Raw genomic sequence first — 25,186 nt, 5'->3', positions numbered from 1 at the left:
TTCATTAATCTATTTTTGGATTCTCATGTTCTGAGATTTATCATCCCCAAATAGAAAGTAGAAGTAGTTGCTGGGCTGCTAAGATACACATTGCTCTACATCTAGTCAAACTTCATGTCACAAAGTGTGGGTGCAGATATAACTTCGGCTTTTTCCATATTCTGAAGTCATTGTCTCAGTCCTCTTATTCTAGTACTTCCAGTTTTCTTCCATTTAGGCTGGGAATATTTATACCCAAGAATTTTGCATGTGGCAATAGGGACTCCAACAACCGTGGTACTCGGGCCTGCTGTGGTCAAGACTTTGTTGAGAGATTTGGATAGTATGAAACACTGACACAACTATGCTCACTGTAGTATCGTGTCAGGCCAGAGGGCTTCTGAATCTCTGTGCCTTGAATCAACACAACTAAGTTACATATTGATGATGTGCCAGTAGAGTCCTCAAGTCTTTAGTCAATACCATCATCTAGGTGTCTGTCATCCATTGAGTCACTTATTATACACACATCACTAGGTGTCTCTCATCCATTGAGTCACATATTATACACACATAAAAAAAAGTTTTGCAACACTCCGGTTCCGAGAACTCCTGAAGATAGACGTTGACTGTGGATATTGTATCACAGACACAGTCCCTTTGAATGTTCAGGGATGTCACTAAACCCACCCAAAGATGTAAACAACCATGCCTGAGCAGCACCTATTAGTTGGTGGGGGTCTGATAGCCTATCAGTTCCAGTCATTCCACCAGCAAGAAGGTACACAGCTCGTTTTGTCTGTAGTTCAACCGTGCCTTGACGGTCAATACTGCAGTTTGATCATGTCCACATTGTTACTTTGTGCCAGGAAGGGCTCTCAACAAGGGAAGTGTCCAGGCATCTCGGAGTGAACCAAAGCGATGTTGTTCGGACATGGAGAAGATACAGAGAGACAGGAACTGTCAATGACATACATCGCTCAGGCTGCTCGAGGGCTACTTGTTCAGTGGATGACCACTACCTAAGGATTATAGCTCAGAGGAGCCCTGACAGCAACGCCACCATGTTGAATAATGCTTTTTGTGCAGCCCCAAGATGTTTTGCTATGACTCAAACTGTGCGCAATAGGCTGCATGACGCCCAACTTCACTCCCGATGTCCATGGCGAGGTCCATCTTTGCAACCACGACACCAAGCAGCACGGTACAAATGGGCTCAATAACATGCCGAATGGACTGCTAAGTATTGACATCATGTTCTCTTCACTGCTGAGTGTTGCAATATGCCTCCAACCAGACAATAGTTGGGGACGTGTTTGTAGGCAACCCGGTCAGGCTGAATGCCTAGGACACACACTTCAGTGCATGTAGCAAGGTGGAGGTTCTCTGCTGTTTTGGGGTGGCATTGTGTAGGGCCGATGTACGCCGCTGGTGGTCATGGAAGGCGCCGTAACAGCTATACGAGACGTGAATGGCATCCTCTGACCGATACTGCAACCATATCGGCAGCATATTGACGAGGCATTCGTCTTCGTGGATGATGATTCATGCCACCATCATTCGCACCTTGTGAATGACTTCCTACAGGATAATGACATCACTTGACTACAGTGGCCAACATGTTCTCCAGACATGAACCCTATTGAACATGCCCGGGATGGATTGAAAAGGGCTGTTTGTGGACGATGTGACCCACCAACCACTCTGAGGGATCTATGCTGAATCGTTGTTGAGGAGTGGAACAATCTGGACCAACAGTGCCTTGATGAACTTGTGGATAGTATGCCACGACAAATACAGGCATGCCTCATTGCACGAGGACATGCTACTGGGTATTAGAGGTAACGGTGTGTAGAGCAATCAGGACCACCACCTCTGAAGGTCTTGCTGTATGGTGGTACAACATGCAGTGTGTTTTTCATGACCAATAAAAAGGGTGGAAATGATGTTTATGTTGATCTCTATTCCAATTTCCTGTACAGGTTCCCTAACTCTTGGAACTGAGCTGATGTAAAACGTTTTTTGATGTAATACTAGAAGGAAGCAGATTTTGATCCACCATGCTGATTGAATGAATTTGTGACCAGCCCATCCATGTTTGTTCCCCACGAAGTGAGCCATTAACACTTTTACTTTATAGGTACTGACAGCTGCACTGTGTGAACATCTGGATATGACATTTTAATCTAAACAGGTTGGTTACCTTAATCCTCAATGAAACATAGTGTAGTGTACTCAACCCAAATCTTAGTAGGGGATGTCAAATCAAACACCTTACAGCCATCTGGTTTCCAAACTTGTATTATTTGGCTACCAGTTTCGGCAATTTACTACACCATCTTCAGGCCCTGTGTACAGACAACAATGGTACCAGAATGAAATAGATAACCAAAAAAAGGGGTGTGGTGCAAGTATTATACAGGGTGTTACAAAAAGGTACAGCCAAACTTTCAGGAAACATTCCTCACACACAAAGAAAGAAAATATGTTATGTGGACATGTGTCCGGAAACGCTTACTTTCCATATTAGAGCTCATTTTATTACTTCTCTTCAAATCACATTAATCATGGAATGGAAACACACAGCAACAAACCGTACCAGCGTGACTTCAAACACTTTGTTACAGGAAATGTTCAAAATGTCCTCCGTTAGCGAGGATACATGCATCCACCCTCCGTTGCATGGAATCGCTGATGCGCTGATGCAGCCCTGGAGAATGGCGTATTGTATCACAGCCGTCCACAATACGAGCACGAAGAGTCTCTACATCTGGTACCGGGGTTGTGTAGACAGGAGCTTTCAAATGCCCCCATAAAGGAAAGTCAAGAGGGTTGAGGTCAGGAGAGCATGGAGGCCATGGAATTGGTCCGCCTCTACCAATCCATCGGTCACCGAATCTGTTGTTGAGAAGCGCACGAACACTTCGACTGAAATGTGCAGGAGCTCCATCGTGCATGAACCACATGTTGTGTCGTACTTGTAAAGGCACGTGTTCTAGCAGCACAGGTAGAGTATCCCGTATGAAATCATGATAACGTGCTCCATTGAGCGTAGGTGGAAGGACATGGGGTCCGGTCAAGACATCACCAACAATGCCTGCCCATTCGTTCACAGAAAATCTGTGTTGATGATGTGATTGCACAATTGCATGAGGATTCTCGTCAGCCCACACATGTTGATTGTGAAAATTTACAATTTGATCACTTTGGAATGAAGCCTCATCCGTAAAGAGAACATTTGCACTGAAATGAGGATTGACACATTGTTGGATGAACCATTCGCAGAAGTGTACCCGTGGAGGCCAATCAGCTGCTGATAGTGCCTGCACACGCTGTACATGGTACGGAAACAACTGGTTCTCCCGTAGCACTCTCCATACAGTGACGTGGTCAACGTTACCTTGTGCAGCAGCAACTTCTCTGACGCTGACATTAGGGTTATCGTCAACTGCACGAAGAATTGCCTCATCCATTGCAGGTGTCCTCGTCGTTCTAGGTCTTCACCAGTCGCGAGTCATAGGCTGGAATGTTCCGTGCTCCCTAAGACGCCGATCAATTGCTTCAAACGTCTTCCTCTTGGGACACCTTCATTCTGGAAATCTGTCTCGATACAAACGTACCGCACCACGGCTATTGCCCTGTGCTAATCCATACATCAAATGGGCATCTGCCAACTCCGCATTTGTAAACATTGCACTGATGGCAAAACCACGTTCGTGATGAACACTAACCTGTTGATGCTACGTACTGCTGTGCTTGATGCTAGTACTGTAGAGCAATGAGTCGCATGTCAACACAAGCACTGAAGTCAACATTAGCTTCCTTCAATTGGGCCAACTGGCGGTGAATCGAGGAAGTACAGTACATACTGACGAAACTAAAATGAGCTCTAACATGGAAATTAAGCATTTCCGGACACGTGTCCACATAACATCTTTACTTTATTGGTGTATGAGGAATGTTTCCTGAAAGTTTGGCCGTACCTTTTTGTAACCCCCTGTATACAGTGGTAATATGTAATCACATAACAATACCAACCATCACAGGAAGTTACATACAGTTACAGATAAATCAAGGAATAAAATACGAGAACAGTTGCACCCTGTATTAACTTAAACTATTGAGCGAAGTATATACATCATATAATTGTAAAAAAGGAACCTACTAAACAGAGGTCAATATTTTATGTTATGCATAGATAATCACAGTTTAATGTTAATGCAATGCCCATGAAACAAGTGGAGTAAAACAATATAGTCATATACTGACGAGTACAGACTGAACACAAAACATTTGATTGTGTGCTGTCATGTACTAGTGAAACATATACCATTTACTGGAAGTCAACCACATAACTATCTATATCGTCATGTTCTATATACTACCAATAAGTAATAAAAGAAGAATATAAAAATGCATCAGTGCAATTTATCGATCACATACTCATAAGATGCGACTTATTTAAAAAAACATCTCTAGTGAACCAAACTATGGATCTAATGTAATATACCATAACGAATTCCCACTAAGCAGTAAGTATTGAAATATATGGAAAAGGCAAAACCAACGTTATCAAGAAAGTGATAAGTCTGCTGGGAAGCAGGCATGTGGCTAGGTTACATACCAAACCATAATCTATGAAATAAGCCTAAAAGAAAAGTAGTGCAGTACATACAAAGTATATTAGAAAGACACTCATTGCAATCAGAACAACCTCTATGTGTCATGTAGCCTTTAAGCAAGGGAAGAGAAAAGATAGGATACCCATGACTGAAAAACCATCAGAACACGTGTCTGGGTATACCATACAACGTGTAATATGTCAGTTAATACCTTTGTGATTAGATGATTATTGGAGAATGAGGATTTTTAGGAATGTACCAGAACACTGAGTCGGGTATTATCAAGGCATTACAGGTTCAGGTGTACAATCTGAGTAACCACCCATGTCAACTAACAAAATTAGTAATCACGTGAAAATTAACATTCGTCGTGTAACATGAAAACAATGTAAAGAGGGGAAGAACTCACAACACTAAACCACAATGCCAACCAATGTAGTGTAGTAACTGTCGTGATTTCATGCCGAAGAATGAAGGTAAGTAAGTAGGAAGATGGAGGCAATGTTAACCTACATTTTATTAAATAAGTTGCATCTTATGAGTTTGTGATCGATACATTGCAATGATGTATTTTTATATTCTCCTTCTATCATTTGTGAGTAGTATATGGAACATGATGATACAGATAGTTATTGGGTTGACCTCCAGTAAGTGGTATATGTTTCACTAGTATATGACAGTATGCAATCAAATGTTTTATGTTCAGTCTGTGCTCAGCAGTATATGACTATATTATTTTACTCCAGTTGTTTCACAGGCATTGCATTAGCAGTATACCATTATTATCTATGCACAACGGGAAATATTGACCTCCATTAGCCAGCTGCTGTGGCCGAGCAGTTCTAAGCACTTAAGTCCGGAACCGCGCTGCTGCTACGGTTGCAGGTTCGAATCCTGCCTTGGGCATGGATGTGTGTGATGTCCTCAGGTTAGTTAGGTTTAAGTAGTTCTAAGTCTAGGGGACTGATGACCTCAGATGTTAAGTCCCATAGTGCTTAGAGTCATTTGAACCATTTTGACCTCCATTTAGTAGTTTCTTTTTTTACAGTTATATGACATTCATACTTCGCTCACTAGTTTAAGTTAATACAGTGTGCAACTGTTCTCGCATTTTATTTCTTAATTTATCTGTAACTGTATGTAACTTCCTGTGATGATTGGTATTGTTACGTGATTACATATTACCACTGTATTTAAGACTTCCACCACGCACCCTTTTTTGGTTATCTATTTCATACTGGTAACATTGTTATCTGTAGAAAAGGCCTGAAGATAGCATAGTAAATCGCCAAAACTGGTAGCCAAATAAAATAAGTTTGGAAACTAGACGTCTGAAAGGTGTTTGATTTGACATCCTGTATCAAGCAGCCAACTCCCGCAACCATCTCGGAAACGATGTACATACATATCTTAGCACATTCACTTCCTGCAGCTGTAATATGAGATATCAGTAAACATGGGGTCTCAGGAGGAGTGGCCAATATTCAGGGATATGACAGTCATGATCATCTGAAGCAAAAAAGTTTAGTGAACATGCGCTCTAAAATACATACCTTAAGAGCTGTGAGCACTTGTCTAGTAGAAGAGATGTGTTTCACAGAAATATGATGAACAGCTGTTTGTAGCTGTTGCAGGATGAACGAGGGTCAGATTACCAGGTCACAAGTTTTTTTAAACCTAGTGCGAGTCTGGGTCAGGTGGTAGAGGATGTAGGTTCACTTCGCAAAGACTTCACAAAGTAAGACACCATGGTAATAGTGGGTGGGGCGTCAACATCATAAACAGGAACCCTGATTATTCAACTGAGAGTGACCTCAGAGTGACCTCACATCAGTGTGGTTCCTGTTGACTCTTTCAGCAGGTGGGACTGCCGTATTTACTCGAATCTAAGCCGCACTTTTTTTCCGGTTTTTGTAATCCAAAAAACCGCCTCCGGCTTAGAATCGAGTGTATAGAGCGGAAGTTCTGAAAAATGTTGGTAGGTGCCGCCACAACTAACTTCTGCCGTCGAATATATGTAGCGCTACACAGGCATGGTTTGCAGGCACAAAGATAAATACTGGTGCCAAAACCTCTGACTCAGTAAATAAATTTAAAAAAAAAAGGTTGAAGATGAGCTTTTTTCTCCGCCCCGAGTTTCGACCACTGCATTTTCATACATTATCCAACGAAGTAAATACAAATTCCATATTGTTCATCTTCAAATGTAGCAGCATTTCAATGTACTACGAAATCCGACTGGCAATATTGTTTGGGATGTTTGTCAATATGACCAACTCTAGTGAATCACATGCAGTATTCTCTTCACCATAAGAATAATACGGACATAAACATTTTGCCATGTATTCTTTTGTGTTTGCTGCTATCTCATTTAAATCCTGTCTGCCTAATAAACTATGAAACTAGTGTGAGACAACAACAAACGCGGAAGAATATACATATCATGTCATGTTTATATTCGTTATTATTCTTATGCCTAATAGTGATACACTCAGAAATGAAGCATGGCAATCAACTAGATTTTTAAATCTAAGATGACTCTAATTTCTGTGCAGAATGTAGTCTACATAAGAGGCGTCTGCAAAGATTTTCAAATGGCGAAAAATTTTAGCTACACTCGCGTTCAGAACATCTTCTATCATATGCAGACTATTATTTGGTTCTTGTTGATCATTATCAAAGAAAGCAGCAATGTAAGTAGTAACAAATAGCAGTCTCTTGCCATTGTTTCACTAATGAGACAATTCCTCTCTGTTTTTTATCGTAAGTGCCGGCGGTAGTGCGCACAAAAGCAAGCCAATCCGCGAGCGGCGACAGGTCATAAACACACATTATCAGAATGCGACAAACAATGCATGACACAGTACAATAATGCATTTTCAGCTTAGAGTGACGTAAACACCTATAACAAAGAGAACAGCACTTATCAGATCAAAGAAAAATAAGCAATCGATTCTCTCCCTTGAATTTCGAATTTCAAATTTCAGGTGCGGCTTAGATTCAGGAAAAATTTTTTTTCCTTGATTCCGAGTCTCATTTTTCAGGTGTGGCTTAAATTTGAGTGCGGCTTAGATTCGAGTAAATACGGTATGCTAGGCATGGCCTTCACCTCAACGGGGAAGGGGAGGGAAAACTGTCTGGACTAATAGCAAATAACTTAAGGGAGGGGGGAGCACTTTCACAAGTGGTAAAGTACCACTGGTTACAAGTGACAGAGGAGCAGATTTTTAGGGTAGGGAGGGCAGAAACAATAGATATTCAGAGACAGGATGAAAATGACATTCACATGAATAAAACAGGCAGCCAGAAAGCAAATTTTAATGTACACAATTCATGCAGACAACCTCTGATTGAAACTAGAGATACTCAAAAACTGGAAAATTAGGTTCATCTAGTTGTAATTCAGCCAGTACAAATAATCAGTTATCCTTATTGCATCAGAATATTTGAGGACTAACGAGTAAGCTTAATGAGATACTTATTTGTGTTGAAGAATTAGACTTGAGCAAACTGGTTGATATAACCTGCCACTCTGAACATAATGTGACCACTGGTATAGATATGTTAAATGTTACAGGATTCAAGTTAGCTTCTTACTTCTGTAGAGAAAATTTGGAGAAAGGAGGAGTTGCCACATTTGTCTGACTAGTACAAGTCTTTTTATTTGATGTCACTTTGGTGACTTGCACATCAACAAAGAGGAAATGTTGATGAGATCAACATAACACCCAGTCACTGAACAGATAAAATCTCCTACCTGGCCAGGAATTGAACCTGGACCCCCTCCATAGCAGTAAACCATATTGATCACTCAGCTACAGAGGTGGACAAAATTTAGGTAATATGCGGAAATTATGTGTCAGTTCCCAGATAACCTGTTTAGCTATATTTAGGAATTATTGCCAGACAGATTATAGGGGGACTGAAGCATAATTTCCATGTCACAGGACTCATTTATTGAACTGCATCTTCCCTACCACATGGCAGTCATTCACTACAGGGTTTCTGTCACTGCCATTGTCCCCTCGTGTGCTGCACCACCTGCGCAGTTACAGGTCAAGTGACTTTGTGTGCCCTCTAGTAGTGGTTCTACTGTTTGCTCGTGTTGGTCTCGTACTGAATGCACAAAAGTGGAGATCATTGTTGACAACTGAATTAAGTGCAAGAAGACTCTTCAAGTCAAATTATTTTCTCCATCGCTTAATGGTTTTGGCCACATATCGAGTCAATGGTGCTCGAGTTCATCCACAGCCTAGACATGTACCTTATTCTTGTCCATCACATCATCTGGAAATGAAGATTTTGCAGCTATTCATATGGAACATTTGGATATGCAATAGGGTAATCTAAGAGTTATTTTCTTGCTATTTCTGATTTTATAAAAAGTCTTCAAGTTTGATAATTGTGCTGCCTATACAGATGATACTCCCTCCCTTGCCAGAGGGAAACAGGATTTGGTGACAGTAGGATTGGAAAAATGACAAGTGTTTCCATTCTACTGTCACTTTCATAAAGTAAATGGCAACTAATGATTTCCTACATTACATTTCGTGTATTAATGTTGTAATAAACTTTGGAACAAACACACACACACACACACACACACACACACACACACACACACACAAACAAACAAACAAACAAACACTCAGCTACAATTTTGTAGTAAGGCTGCATTACTGGGTAAAAGTGTCTATTTTTCTGTGTGCTTTGATGAAAAGCACAACTTTGTAAGCTGAGCCAGTATGTTCAACTACTTTTTTATGTGCCTACCCTTCACTTTTCTTGTTCAATATGTCATATGTGGTTGTCTTTACTCAACTTGTTAAACTGTTTGTATTTAATCCAGGATGTTCCAGTACTGTCTGACATCTCATGTTTAACAGGCTGGCTGGATTTGGTGGATCACATGGAACACAGAGTCCCTCTTTTCAGCAGAATGTGTCATCACGACCTAAGAAGAAATCACATAAGGGTAATATTTTAACTTTCACTTGGATTTTTTCACTATTTTTATACAAGTAAGTTGCAATCCAAGCATTTTTATAGTGGTGCTTGGTTGGTAAATAATTATAAATTGTTACACCATGTGCTCAAAGGAATCCGGACACCCCCAAATACATACGTTTTTCATATTAGGTGCATTGTGCTGCACCTACTGCCAAGTACTCCATATCAGCGACCTCAGTAGTCATTAGACATCATGAGAGATCAGAATGGGGCGCTCTGGGGAACTCACAGACTTCGAATGTGATCAGGTGATTGGGTGGCACTTGCGTCATACGCCTGTACGCGAGATTTCTACTCTCCGAAACTTTGCTAGGTCCACTGTTTCCAATGTGATAGTGAAGTGGAAACATGAAGGGACACGTACAACACAAAAGTGTACAGGCTGACCTCGTCTGTTGACTGACAGAGACCGCTGACAGTTGAAGAGGGTCGTAATGTGTGATAGGCAGACATCTATCCAGACCATCACACAGCAGTTCCAAACTGCATCAATATCCACTGCAAGTACTATGACAGTTAGGCGGGAGGTGAGAAAACTTGGATTTAATGGTCGAGTGGCTGCTCATAAACCACACATCATGCCGGCAAATGCCAAATGACACCTCGCTTGGTGTAAGGAGCATAAACATTGGACAATTGAACAGTGGAAAAATGTTGGGTGGAGTGCCCTGTAGTGGACTGGCATGCACAGAGTCCTGACCTGAATCCTATAGAACACCTTTGGGATGTTTTGGAATGTCAGCTTCGTGCCAGGCCTCGCCAACCGACATCGCTATCTCTCTTCAATGCAGAACTTCGTGAAGAATGGGCTGCCATTCCCCTAGAAACCTTCCAACACCTGATTGAACGTATGCCTGCGAGAGTGGAAGCTGTCATCAAGGCTAACGGTGGGCCAACACCATACTGAATTCCAGCATTACCAATGGAGGGCCCCACGAACTTGTAAGTCATTTTCAGCCAGGTGTCCGGATACTTTCGATCGCATAGGGTATGTAAAAGTAGTGGCTTGGTGGAGAAGTATCAGCCTAAAAGTCTGAAGGTCCAGGGTTCAGTCCTCAGTCAGTCCTAGGATTTTGTTTCTGTTACATATCACTTCTTCCAGTACTGTTAGTGATTTGTTAACAGGAAAAATACTAAGTTGCACCATGGCTGGGAGTCTACATTACTCTGTAGGTCCTCCCATAACTTACTGGATAAATCAGTTCAGGGGTTAGAATAAGACCATGTCTAATAAAACAGTGTGATATTCAAAGCAACCCTCAGTTTGAGAACAGTTTTACTTTCTTATTTGGTAGTAGATCTGGATGTTTCAACCAGGAGAAAGGTTGCATTATGTTGGTCATAGCAGATACTAAACATGCATAGTTCATGTGTTATCTTGTTTTGCAAACGTCTTCACAATTATGTTATAAATAAAAAAAAAAGTGCATGTGAATTTCATAAATGTAGCTAATGTGTCTGTTGTATCCAATATGAAAACGTTTCATCATTCTTCATCACAGCTTCCATTTCTTCCTTGAGAAATGTACAGAAATTATTATTATATATTTTTATTATCTTGGACACAACAAAGTTACATAAATTAAGTAAATTAATGCTATGTATTCCTAGATATATTTCAACATGTGCACAAATTCTTTTGACATATTTCTCCTAGTCGGACAAGAGTTTACTAAATGCCCTGTTCATAAGTCTGTCAACTACCATATGATCATTTGTGTACAACCAATCGTACCTCACTGTTAAGTGAAAACTACTATCCATCCAAGACTTTCTCCACTGGCTCAAACTGCTGGAAATACAATAGTGGAAAGCAACGTCCACCTGACTAGTGCAATATTGGCATAATTAGTAAAAACTTGATGGAGCCATGCTTTAATTTAAGAGCACTTGAACATTCTCGTTTGAGGGCTTGTCATGAACAAGGCATCATTGTTTGATGACAGTGTCAGTGCATCCTTCAAAATTGAAGAATTGATAATTGTTCTTGACTGAAACTTGCCTGTCTCAAATAAATCTTGTGTATTTTCTTTGTGGACTGTAAAACAATGAACTTTGTCTCTAATGGAGGAGAGAATATTTCCACAACATGGAGACTTCTTTTTGATTTGTGTGTTGGATTGTGAAAGAATGAACTTTGTATCTAATGGAGAAGAGAATCTTTCCACAGCATGGATATTTCCTTTGGTTTGTATGTCTTGTGGAATGCACAGAATTTATCACCTGTAACTATACTTTCAGAGAGTCACAGGCAGCTGCAGTGGAACACTCTTGAAGTCACTGAGACATCGAGATGTGTGTCATGTTTTTTGGCACGAGTAAGCATTGATTTCCAATCTGCTGGTGCCTGTGCTCAGTAATATGTTCTGTACCATCCAGATTTGATATGTGTTTGCCAATTTTTACAAATGAATCCTATGCTTCTTTGAGTTCTCATCCACAATGCTTCAGATATGTGGCAGCATTATTGAACTGCCCAGTTGTCCATAACATGACTCATCAGCAAGACTGACAGTGTCTGCACTGAAGAAAATACACTGCCAGGACCCGTTGCTGTGGGCCTTGTAGTCTCCTCCGTACACCTTGGACATTTCTCTGAGAATTCCATTTGGGTTGAATCATTTTTCCCATTAGAAACAAACTCAGGCTTTTGTTCTTAACACATAGCCAACACATCACATGCACCATTTTTTTGTATCATGTCACACTGATGTCATCATTGAGAGGGCTGGTATAGCTCATGACATGTGACACAAGATATTTGTACTACTATTCTTTCAGGTCTTGACTTTCTAACCAGAATAATGCAATGGTAAAACATAATCTTTCATCGTTTTTTATCTTCCCTCATATTATGACGTACCACATTTCAGACAATGAAAAGTCCATGAAACATTCTGGCAGATTAAAACTGTGTGCCAGACCGAGACTCGAACTCGGGACCTTCGCCTTTCGCGGGCAAGTGCTCTACCAACTGAGCTACCCAAGCACGACTCACGCCCTGTCCTCACAGCTTTACTTCTGCCAGTACCTCGTCTCCTACCTTCCGGTCCGGCACACAGTTTTGATCTGCCAGGAAGTTTCATATCAGCGCACACTCCGCTGCAGAATGAAAATCTCATTCTGGAATGAAAAGTCCAGGTTGGAATATCAATGATTATGAAAAGGATCTCTTGCTACTCACCGCAAAGACAACATGCTGAGTTGCAGATAGGCATAAAAAATAGGCTGTTACAAACTAAGTTTTCAGCCAAAGCTTGCTTCAGGAAAGGAAGGAAAACACACATACATTCACAAAAGCAAACACTACCCATGCACACACACGCACTATCTGTGGCCACTCTAACCAGACTGCAATTGTTGTGTTGAACAAAAGTGGCAATTTGGAGTGGGGTAGGTAAAGGGGAGGGTTAGCAGAGTACTAGTGGAGAGAGAGAGAATAATGTTGTCTGGCGCAACATGCAGGGGCTAGAAGGTGGCAGGACAAGGCTCTCAGGGGCAGCGTTGGGAGGCTGTGGATGGGCAGGGGAAGGTGGTTATGGGGAACAGAAAAGGAGGGATGCAGAGAAGGGGAAAAGAGTGGTGGGTACATTGGCATTGGCTGAGAGTGGTGAATATTGAGGGTGAGAGGACATGAATTGGGAGGAGGGTGTGGGGACAACATGTTATCATACACTGAGGCCAGATTAATTTTTTAAGAATGTGTTAAAAGGATGATTCCCATCTTGTGCAGTTCAGAAAAGCTAGTGATGGGTGGGAGGATCCAGATGGCTCATGTTGTGAAGCAGCCATGAAAATCAAGCTCATTACATTCAGCTGTGTGTTGTGCTGTTGGGTGGTCAACTTTGCTCTTGGCCACAGTTTGGCTGTGGTGAACAACTGGTTGGTATTCATACCAATATAAAAAGCTAAGCAATCATTGCAGCAGAGTTGGCATATGGCATGGTTGCCTTCAGGCCTGGCCTCTGATGGGGAAGGATAAGCCTGAGGCAGGACTGGGTTAGGAAGTGCTGGGTGGGTGGATTGGGCAGGTATTGCACCAGAGTCTTCCACAGGCATATCCAGATATCCATATGCCAATCCCAGTGGAAGACCCAGGTGTAATACCTTCCCAATTCACCTCTGCCCCTCCCCCTCCTCCCACCACCACTACTACTTCATATTCCATTCCTGTCATAGGGTTATCTTACCCCATCAGAGACAAGGCCACCTGTGAAGCAGCCGTGTTGTATTCCAGCTCTGCTGCAATAATTGCACTGCCTTTTAGGTTGGTATGACTACCGACTAGTTTTCCCCAGGATGAAAGGCCACTGCCAAATTGTGACCAAGAGCAAAATGGACAAAGTGGACCACTCTGTGGCACAACATGCAGCTGAACATAACATGCTTGATTTCAATGGCTGCTTTACAAACGATGCCATCTGGATCCTTCGCTCCACCACTAGCTTTTCTGAAATGTGGAGATGGGAGCTATCCTTACAACACATCCTCCACTGCCAAAATTATCCTAGCCTCAGCCTATGATAACATAATGTCTCGATGCCCTCCCCCGACAGTTTCCTCCCCATCTGCCCCATCACCTCCTCCCTATTGACATCCCCTCATCAACATGATGCGCTGCTCTGCCAATGCCCCCACCAGGCTTTTCCCCTCTCTGCTCCTCTCTTTTTCCATTTCCCATTCCACCACCATCCCTCCCACACACACTCCAGACACTGCCTCTGGAAGCTTGTTCTGAAGCTTTCTAGACCCTACACACTCCGCCAGACAGCGCTCTTCCCTCTCCTCACCTGTATTCCGCTTTCCCTCCTCCCCTACAGCACTCCAGATTACTGCTTTCATCCAGTGCAACAGTTGCAGTTCAGCTACAGTGGCTGGAGATAGCACTCATGTGTGCGTGATGTGTGCTTGCTTGTGTTAATGTGTGTGTGTGTTTTCCTTTCTTTTCTGTAGAAGGCTTGGCTGAAAGCTTAGTGTGTACTAGTCTTTTTGTTGTGTCTGTGTGCAACTGACATGTCATCTTTATGGTTAGTAGCAATGTATCCTTTTTATAAATTCATCTCATTGTCTTGAAAATATCCATTTAACAACTGTTTGTTTATCTGTCAATTGTTGGTCTGTTCAGGACACGTCATTTCACTTGCGAGCCAGTGCCACCTAAAGTGACAATATAATCCTGTCCCATAACTCATCATTGGAAAGTAACAGCAACTGAATGCCATAAATAAATAGCATATAATCCCTCAGAAGCACAGTCATATTTAATGATATAAGCAGACCAATGCATAGGCCTCTGGGGCATCAGTTGTATATAAGACAAAATTGTTGCTCAGAGCTGTAAAATTGTTAGTGTGGGGTACAGTCTGTGACCGGGCTGTTCGAATTCCTGGTACTCATTTGATGGCAGACTGAGTGGACCTGGGGACTTCTATAGGGTATGGAATGAGAAAAAATATACGCTCCTATCTGGGATTGATCCCTAGACCTCCAGGACCAGAGACTAGTGCTGTATGTGCTGCACCATCACACTGTAGATATCTCATCAAATCATACTACTATTTCCTGCTCACAATTCGCTTGAATAACATGATATTGCACTATGTAACTGTGGTCTAGGTGGTATTCATATTAATGATGTAATTCTGGATGTTCAGCTGAGTAGTTATATCCATTTTATGTGCAGTATTTCAAAGGCCATTCCATTCATCATCTTCAGATGCTGTGAGTCATGCTCTAATGAGTACTCACTGCAGGGATTCCAACTGGCAGCAGCACAACTCACAGCACCTGAAAAAATATCGTGCATAAAAGGAAAACAATTCGGATGAACAGTCGGAAGTACACCGTTAATCAATCTGATGTGTCAGTAATGCAGGTGGCCAATAAAGACAGTCACATTAGTAAGTTTATTTATGATATGTACATTTAATAATTCAGATATCATAACTTTATATTGCTGTAGATTCTTCTGTAGTGCTGAGTTACATACAATCTCGTGCAACGCTCTGAATGCAGTTGCTTCACAAGATGTGCTGGCCAATTGGGAGTTGCATGCAGTGAGGTCATGTGTATTTAGCATGATGTGTATGCACGGCGCCCCCCATGAGACAGAGTGAGTGACGGAAGAGTGAGCTCGCCCAATGGTGCATTGGCAGTAACTTTAGATGTGACACCTCCTGCATAGCTCTGAGCAGTGTGCCGGTTACAGTTGACGGAGGTGCGCCATCAGTGCTGCATCCCCCCCCCCCCCCTCAAAATTATAAAATTATGCACTGTAGCACAATTCGGGTGTGGGCAATGATGAGGGGGAAGTCTGAGCTGTGGCACTGGCGATGGTGAGACCTGTGCTCTGGGATGTCAAGCACCAGAAAGAGCTGTTCGGGGGCAGGAGCTGGGTTGCAGCCAGCATGTCTGAAAAATAAAAATCTATGGCAGGATCATTGTAATAATGGAAATGAAATTGGTTTTGCTGACATCAGTGCGTGCTATATGTGCTGTGGATGGTATTATGAGCATGGCCAGATGTCTGAAAGACGGTGCTAGATTCCCAGTTGTGAGGCTTGTTATAGATACGACAGAAAACTTTGCCATTTTTGTGGAACTTCATTGTGAAGTTAGTATCAGAAACAGAGTACCTAGGGTGAAAAAGATGCAACAGAGTGTGGTGTTGAAGACCATGTAAGAGTTCTGCTGGAGGGGGGGGGGCTAGTTGTGAGTAGTCGTAGTGCGATAGATGCACAGAAACACAACAGAACATTTTTGAACCAAATGTTCAGCTTCACCATTCAGTCAAGGAGGGAATGATGCCATTCAGTTATGTTAAATTCAATTTTGTTGCTGGAACTGTTGAAATTATAATGAAGAAAATTGTGGACCATTGACTGAAACATTTGTTTGGAGCAAACCCTCTAAGCGAAAGAGAGAAGTCAGTGCTTTGATAGTGCTAACGCTAGTAGTCAAATGCACTGTAATGACAAAATGATATTTGCTGTATGCATTGACAGTAGTGAGCCATCTTGTTTTCCAGAAGGACCAACAAAATCAGTATGAATACATTGTCCAGGGCTATCAAGTCAAGGCAACTGAAAAGTTCTTGGCGTGGCACTGCCTATTTATACACACATGTACGGTATCAGGTTGTCATATTTCTACCTGTTTATCAAGCCCGAGCCATTAACAGTGTGAGGCAGTGCAGCACACTGAACTTGCATTCAGGAGGATAACGGTTCAAACTCGCTAACTGACATCCTGATTTCGGTTTTTCAGGATTTCCCTAAATCGCTTCAGGCAAGTGCCAGGATGGTTCCATTAAAAGGCATGACTGACTTCCTTCCCCATCTTTCCTGATCCGATGCGACCGATGACCTCACTGTTTGGTCCCAATGCTGGTGCTGTGGCTGCTTGGGAATAATGATTCCCCAGTGTCCTCTCTGTAATAGTTTGAACACATGTCATTGCAAAGATGTGGGAATCAGCACTCACGTTTGTTCATTGGATATTGCAATTAAATTACAACATTTTGAAGTGAAGGGCTGTTGCATTGTGTATGGTATTTGTCAACTACTGGATCTGAGATTAGTTTTGGATTATGAGGCCAACTCATCTGAATACAGTACCAGAGCAATTGTAGTGGCTGATTGTGTCCAGTAACCTGTGCAATCCGCTGAGAATCAGTGGAGAAAGGTTGCAGTGCTTGTGAACCAGAATGACCAATTTGAAGACAGGAAATGTCTAATGTGTTAAAATGTGGATCCTTTCCCATAGGTAAGCGAGACAGAGTGTCTGCATTTGCAAGCTATGCCATAGGATGATAAACAATCTCATGTTGATGACAGTCATCCACAGGGTAAAATTTTCTGCCACACAGATATCGACTAAATTTTGTGACATCATAAATGATGGCCAAAGCTTCCTTTTTCATCTGATTGTAGTTGATGTGTACCTTGTTCAATGTCTTAGGTGTGAATGCTGTAGGACAGTCTGTGTTGCCATCCTTGTGAGATAAGACTATCACTGTTCTATGTGATGTGTGTACTGCAAGTACTAATGGTTTTTGCAGATCGAAGTGCGTGAGATGTGGGCTAAATTTCTGGAAAGATTTTTCACATTTTCCAGTATGTTTAATAGGACCATTTTTATGCCAGAGACTATGCAAAAGAGCAGCTATTTGCATTGTGTTGAGAATCATCTGATGTAGTATGTTAGTTTGCCAAGAATAGCTTGAAGTTCTCACACCTTTGTAGGAGAAGGAAATCTGTATGATCTCGAAATGCTTAGCCGAGGAATGAGTGCCTGGGGTATGTATGACATGTCCCAAATAGTCAGTTTAAATATTTAAAAATGAATGTTTCTGTAAATTACACTTTAGGTTGTGTAGGAAGTGTTCCACTGTGTTAGACTCCACACCCTATCCTATCAAGTCACTGTTAGTAAACTGGATGACTTCTTCAAACTCAGATTCATGTAACTGTTGCTTGTTTAAAAATTTTTCATATGTGTCCTCATAATAATCAATCTTACAAGGAAAAGATCACCCAATGCCACTATTCAAAACCTTGCTGGGATTCTTCCATCGGGCGCAATTGCATGTTGCCAGAAGAGTGGATGTTAGTAAACTGACCAAGGACATTCTCCACTGGATTCCAATATAACTGAGAGAGCAGCCTAATGAGAGGTCAATAGATGACTTTGGGAAACACACAGGGGCAGCGGTGTTGTGCATCACTGAAGACCACAATGCACAAAAATTGTGAAGCAGCCCTATATCCAGCACTGCATGTCATTTGGGTGGTGGTTATACATATATTGTGTTGTTTGTATCTTACCTGTGAAGATACCATTCTGTGGAAATGTTGAATAAGGCAAGAAGTACATAACAGCAAGAAGTAGTTGTCACAAATGACTTCTGATTGACATAAACACAAAAACTGTCATTAATCATAACATCTTATATTTCATTTGTGCTTAAATTAACATTTTATACAATTAGTAGTGAAACTGCAAATACCCTCTTTTTATACCTTACTGTTCAACTCCAGTTTTTCTGCTACTGATTGATCAAGGTTTAATAGTTACTTATAATGATTTTCAAAGTATATACCTGCTGCAAAATTGGAGGTTTTTATACAGAGAATACTATTACTTTATTGTGGAGATACTGAGTCGCAGATAGGCACAATAAAAATACTCACATAATTATAGTTTTTGGCCATTAAGACCTTCATCAACAATACACTCCCACACACAGATAGAGGGAGGGGAGAGGTGGGGAGGGAGGGAGTAGTGGAAAAGGCGAGAAATAAAAAGACTTGGTGTGGTGATGGAGTCATGGCTGTGTAGTGCTGGAATGGGTGAGGACAGTGACTAACGAATGTTGGGCGAGGAGAGTTACAGGATCGTAGGATGTATTGCAGGGAAAATTCCCCACTTGTGCAATTCAGAAAAGCTGGTGTTGGTGGGAAGGATCCATATGGCACAGACTGTGAAGTAGTCATTGAAATGAAGGATATCATGTTTAGCAGTGTGTTCAGCAACAGGGTGGTCCACTTGTTTCTTGGCCACAGTTTGTCTGTGGCCATTCATGCGGACAGACAGCTTGTTGGTTGTCGTGCTTACACAGAATGCAGCACAGTGGTTGCAGCTTAGCTTGTAAATCCCATGACTGGTTTCACAGGTAGCCCTGCCTTTGATGGGGTAGGTGATGTTAGTGACCGGACTTGAGTAGGTGGTGGTGGGAGGATGTATGGGACAGGTCTTGCATCTAGGTTTATTACAGGGGTATGAACCATGAGGTAAGGGATTCGGAGCAGGGGTTGTGTAAGAATGGACAAGTATATTGTGTAGGTTCAGTGGACAGCGGAATACCACTGTGGGAGGGGTGGGAAGGATAGTGGGCAGGACATTTCTCATTTCATAGCATGATGAGAGGTAATCGAAACCCTTGTGGAGAATGTAATTCAGTTGCTCCAGCCCTGGGTGGTACTGAGTTACGAGGGGAATGCTCTGTAGCTGGATGGTGGGACTTTGTGAGGAGGTGGGAGACTCGAAAGATAAGGCATAGGAGATTTGTTTCTGTACAAGGTTGGGAGGATAACTGCGGTCATTGAAGGTTTCAGTGAGACTCTCGGTATATTTTGAGAGGGACTCCTCGTCACTGCAGATGTGACGACCACGGGTGGCTAGGCTGTACAAAAGGGACTTCTTGGTATGGAATAGGAGGCAGCTGTTGAAGTGGAGGTATTGCCATTGGTTAGTAGGTTTGTTATGGATGGAGGTACTGATGTAGCGATCTTTGAGGTGGAGGTCAACATCTAGGATGGTGGCTTTTTGGATTGAGTAGGACCGAGTGAAGCAAATGGAGGAGAAGTTGTTGAGGTTCTGAAGGAATGTAGATAGGATGTCCTCGCCTTCGATCCAGATAGCAAAGATGTCATCAGTAAATCTGAACTAGGTGAGGGGTTTAGGATTCTGGGTTTTTATGAAGGATTCCTCTAGATGGCCCATGAATAGGTAGGTATAGGATGGTGCCATGCAGGTGCCCATAGCCGTACTGTGGATTTGTTTGTAGGTAATGCCTTCAAAGGAGAAGTAATTGTGGGTGAGGATGTAGTTTGTCATGGCGACTAGGAAGGAGGTTATCGGTTTGGAGTCCACAGGGAGTTGGGAAAGGTATTGTTCAATAGCAGTAAGGCCATGGGCATTAGGAATGTTAATGTACAGGGAGGTGGCATCAATAGTGACGAGCAGGGACCTGTGTGGCAAAGGAACAGAAACTGTGGAGAGTTGGTTGAGGAAATGGTTTGTCTCTTTTATTTAGGAGGGTAGGTTCTGGGTAATTGGTTGAAGGTATTGGTCTATGAGAACAGAGATTCTCTCAGTGGGGGCACTGTAACTGGCCACAATGGGGCGTCCTGGGTGATTACCTTTATGGACTTTAGGAAGCATGTAGAAGGCAGGAGTGCAGGGAGTGGTAGGGGTGAGTAGAGAGATGGACTCTGGTGAGAGGTTCTGGGATAGGCCTAAGGATTTGAGTAGTGACTGGAGATCATGCTAGATTACTAGAATGGGGTCACTGTGACAAGGTTTGTTGGTGGAAGTATCCGATAGCTGGCGGACAACAGTGGTGGAGCCTTTGTCTGTACGTAGGATTATAAGGTTGGGATTAGTTTTTAGATGGTGGACTGCAGTTCTTTGTGCGGATGTAAGGTTAGTTTGCATGTTGAGGGATTTCGGTAATGATGGTGAGGCAAGGTTTGAGGTTAAGAAATTCTGGAAAGTTAACGGAGTGGTTTGGGGGCAGGGGGGTGGATCACGGTTGGATGAAGGAGTGAACTGAGTTAGGCAAGGTTTTATATTGGTCTTTGGTTGAGTCTGATTGGTAGGGTTGGTGGTGAAAAAGTGTTTCCACTGTAGGGACTGGGAGAAGGAGAGAAGGTCTTTAACAAGTCCTGCATGATTGAATTTTGGGGTGGGGCAAAAGGTAAGGCCTTTGGAAAGGACTGATATTTCTGTGGGACTAAGGCTTCTAGAGGAAAGGTTCATGACTGTGTTGCGGGTCTGTTTAGGTCGTGGATTCTGTGTGGTGGTGGGAGGGAGTTTTGGAGGGTGGAGTAGGTGTAGTGGGTCTGCGAGACAGGTTTTGTCAGCTATGAGGGGACGTGGGGGAGGTTTGGAGGTTGTTCTAGAGGTGGTGGACAGTGGTTTCCAAGGTGGGAGTAGGAAGTGAGCAGGATTGACAGTTTTTTGAGGTGGCATTGTGCATGTTGCTAAAGTTCCTGCAGGGCAAGAGTTTCGATGTGTGTTATGGGTTCCAGGAAATATTATTACATTACATCCTGGATTTTCCATTGTTTGAATACTATTACTTGTCATCCTTCTAACTCTTGTTTTGATTCTTTGGACCTTAATCCTCTGTCACCAATTTATCATCCAGTATTGGATACAGACTCCTCCAGATTCCTCCATACATTACAGTCTTCATATTGAAGCATCCAAGTTTGTCCTGTTTGTTTGTTTATGTCATCAACTCATCTTAACACTAGGTCATTCTCTAGGCCTTTTCTTATCACAAGGAATCCAACACAAAATCTTCTTAGTTCATCTCTATTCATTTAATCTCACCTTATACCCAGTGTATCTCTGTTTCATTTTTGTAACAGTTACTGTCACATTCTCAACCTATGTCTTTCATCTTATCCATTTGTTTGTCTTTCTGACCCTTCCAGTTATGCCCAACATGTGTCTTTCCATTACACATTGAGTACCTCTCAATTTTTTGAATGTTTGTTTTCTTAACATCCATGTTTCATGTACATAAATTAGCACTAGTAATATATCCTAATTATTGATTTCTATCTGTGATGCAATCAGACTTAACTTACAATGTTGTAATTAATTTTGACTATTCTGTTATTGTTGTAATGATTGTACAATATTTTTCTGTTAATATCTCTTTAAGTCTCCTCTCATACTTGATTTGCTAAGTTACCCTACTCTTCATTTAAGTTGTTCTGTATTTGAGGCAAAGGAAAAAAAGTGTCCTCTCCAAATGAAAGGTGGCTTGGTAAAAACTAATTTATGCATATTCCTTCTTCATCTCAGTGGTTTGAAAACTCCTCCAAAGCTGCAGGAAACAATTTTGGTGAAATGGAGTACTTTGGCCTAGTACCTTCCTCAATTCAAACTTTTCACTCTCTCAATGTAATTGTGTGGGAACTGTAGCCTTGTTCATTAATTCAGTCATTCATACAGTCATCATGTTTTGTGAATTAAATCGAGAAGGTGAACCATGAAGGATGTGGAACAAGTCAAGGTGTCCACTAACAGAAGACGGGGAAATCAGAGAAATGGTTCAAAATGGTTCAAATGGCTCTGAGCACTATATGACTTGACATCTGAGGTCATCAGTCCCATAGAAGCCAGAACTACTTAAACCTAACTAACCTAAGGACATCACACACATTCATGCCTAAGGCCACATCCGTGCCCAAGGCAGGATTTGAACCTGCGACTGTAGCGGTCGCGCGGTTCCAGGCTGAAGCGTCTAGAACCGCTCGACCACACCGGCCGGCTCAGAGAAATGTAACCTATATACTGTATTAGCAATGAACTATCACTATACTGCTTAATGCTATTCATCCTTATACCAGCTAAAGCTAATTTGGCACATTAGAAAGAAAACTAAGCTGCAACCTTCTCAGTTTCTCTAGAGAGCTGTTGTTAAGCTGCTGTTGGTAGCTTAATATTTACATGATTTTTAAAAGAAAATGATTACCTATATCAGTAAATACAGATTAGTGTTTATAGTAGATTACTACCTGTCACGCAGCTTTACAATGAACACTGCTACTTGCTATGTTGTTAACAGAACTTTACAATTCATGAATGTAGATATTTCAATAGTTTCTGGAAAAAGTGGCTACCAATATATGTTTTAATTGTCTTTTGAATTGGTGGTGAGTCACAAATTCTTGTGCTGTGTTAGATGAGAAGTTGTTGAATATCTTCCCTCCAGGCTATGTAACTCTATTCTGAATCCTAGACAAGTAAGCAAAGTCTACATGAATATTATTTTTCTGTCTTGTGTTGTCATTATCTAGGTAAAAGTGAAGCTGAAACTGATTTTTATTGACAGCAACAAAAAACATTAAAGAGTAAATGCATTGGGAAATGAGTGTAAGAATTCTAGCCTCCTTTCAGGCTTATGCAAGATGTATGTTTATCTACTATACCTAGTATTATTACACCTCACTTCTGCCAAATAAACACTTCGTTCACTGTAGCTGAACTATCACAGAAGATATTCCATAAGGCATCAGGGATTGAAGACATGCAAAATAAGCGAACACTTGTCCATATCAAAAGAAAATTCAGATGAGAAAAATAGTAAATATGAGGTCTTGGTGGCCAGGCTCTCTGCCAATGCAACCACCAGTCTTTTCCTCCCTCAGTTCTTCTCGTCCCCTCCCCCTCACCCCTCACCCCTCACCCCTCCTCCCTCCTCCATCACAGCCTCCTGACACTACATCTGGCTGCCTTGTCCTCCCCCTGCCACCCTCTAGTCCTTGCATGCCTTTCTAGACAGCGCTCTTCTCTCCCTCCACACCCATACCCTACTATCCATTCCCCTCACCCCCTTTCCTGCCCCACTCCAGATTGCTGCAGTCTGGCCAGAGTGGCTGGAGGTAGCAGTCATTAATGTGTGAGGTGTGCCCACTTATGTGAATGTATGTGTTTTCCTTTCTTTTCTGAAGAAGGCTTTGGCAAAAACTCAGTGTGTAATAGTCTTTTCATTGTGCCTCTCTGCAACTCAGTGTGTCATCTTTACAGTTAGTAGCAATCTATGCTTTCCATAGTTGTTTATAATTGTATTTGAATTTCTAAGAAGTATGTGCACATCATGTGTGATGTATCACACCTGTTGCATTAAGAACTATTAGAACTATCATTTTACAGGTTCAGTTACATCCACACTGGAATCTGACCCATCAGCTGAAGTTAGTCACTTTCACATTCGGATGAGCAGCCTGGCAGTAGTTCTGTTGCACGAGGATGTGCTGACCGTTTGTGTTGATAGTGATGGAAGCATGTTAGCACGGTCTTCAGTGCAGCAGATGAAAACTATTGCCAATGATTTCTTCTCTGAACTTGGTCTCTTTGCTGTATCTGGTTATGGTCGCAAAGACTTTAAGGAGGCTCGGGATGTTTTCCTGAAAGCATGCCAACTGAACCACATCAGGTATTAAATCAACTTTATATAAAAAATGTAAACTTGAGAATGTATTTGACTTACAGACATTTGCAATATAGGAGCTCCAAACAAGTTGTTTTGTGATGTCCAAGTTCCCAAATGATTTGCCCAGGGTTTCAGTCAGATATTTTTTTGTTGTTGTATGCCTTTGTATTTACATTAGTTTCAACTGTGTCCTCATTTTAAGAACATTGTTGCAATTTTTCCTATCTATATACAGAAAATGTTTGAAAACTATAGGATTTGCAATTTTATTTTAAAAGTTATATTGTGTGTGTATATATAAAGTTTGATCATATTAATGATGGAAAGTAGACCAGCGAGTGACGAGTAACTTTTATTTAAACAAATAGTTAAATATGCAATACAGTAAACAGATATTTTTCATTGTATTGGCCATGTCTCACACGAAATTTTTTCAATTGTGGGAACAGTATCAATATACCCTCTTCATAAACCACCATTTTTGGGGAGTGTAACCACCTTAAACAGTTTCATATCTTCATCTGAACAGAGGTGTTGGCTGCCCAGGAATTCATTCACTGCATGAAACAGATGAAAGTATGAATTTGTGTGATGGATGCTGGAGCAAATCCCAAGTAAATTTGAACATTTATTTAGGAACATAAGCCACAACATGGGTGTTAACATTGTTACAGATCATTGTGATATTTGCAGCATTTGACATTTATGGGACTGTAAGATTAAGTAATGTCTTTCCAGAACTTGCTGCATGTAAAGTGATCTTTGTGGGAACGTTCACCAGCACAACAGTATCTGCATCTCTGAACATCATCAGTAGTGATTTTTGCCACATTGCATCACT

General features: G+C 41.7%; 1 protein-coding gene across 1 annotated transcript in view; it reads left to right on the top strand.

Annotated features, from left to right (window-relative positions):
* The window catches only part of LOC126482334 (autophagy-related protein 2 homolog A), a 485,244-nt gene that overhangs the window by 142,115 nt on the left and 317,943 nt on the right, over window positions 1–25,186 (top strand). Inside the window, exons 9-10 of the mRNA XM_050106397.1 lie at window positions 9,488–9,576; window positions 24,066–24,348. Of these exons, the coding sequence (XP_049962354.1) occupies window positions 9,488–9,576; window positions 24,066–24,348 (372 nt within the window). The remainder of the gene's footprint in view (window positions 1–9,487; window positions 9,577–24,065; window positions 24,349–25,186) is intronic.

The sequence above is a fragment of the Schistocerca serialis genome, chromosome 5 (genome assembly GCF_023864345.2).
Source record: "Schistocerca serialis cubense isolate TAMUIC-IGC-003099 chromosome 5, iqSchSeri2.2, whole genome shotgun sequence".
NCBI classification, from domain to species: Eukaryota; Metazoa; Arthropoda; class Insecta; order Orthoptera; family Acrididae; genus Schistocerca; species Schistocerca serialis.
The sequence above is the reverse complement of the archived record's forward strand: the minus strand, read 5'-3'. Positions and strand labels throughout refer to the sequence as shown.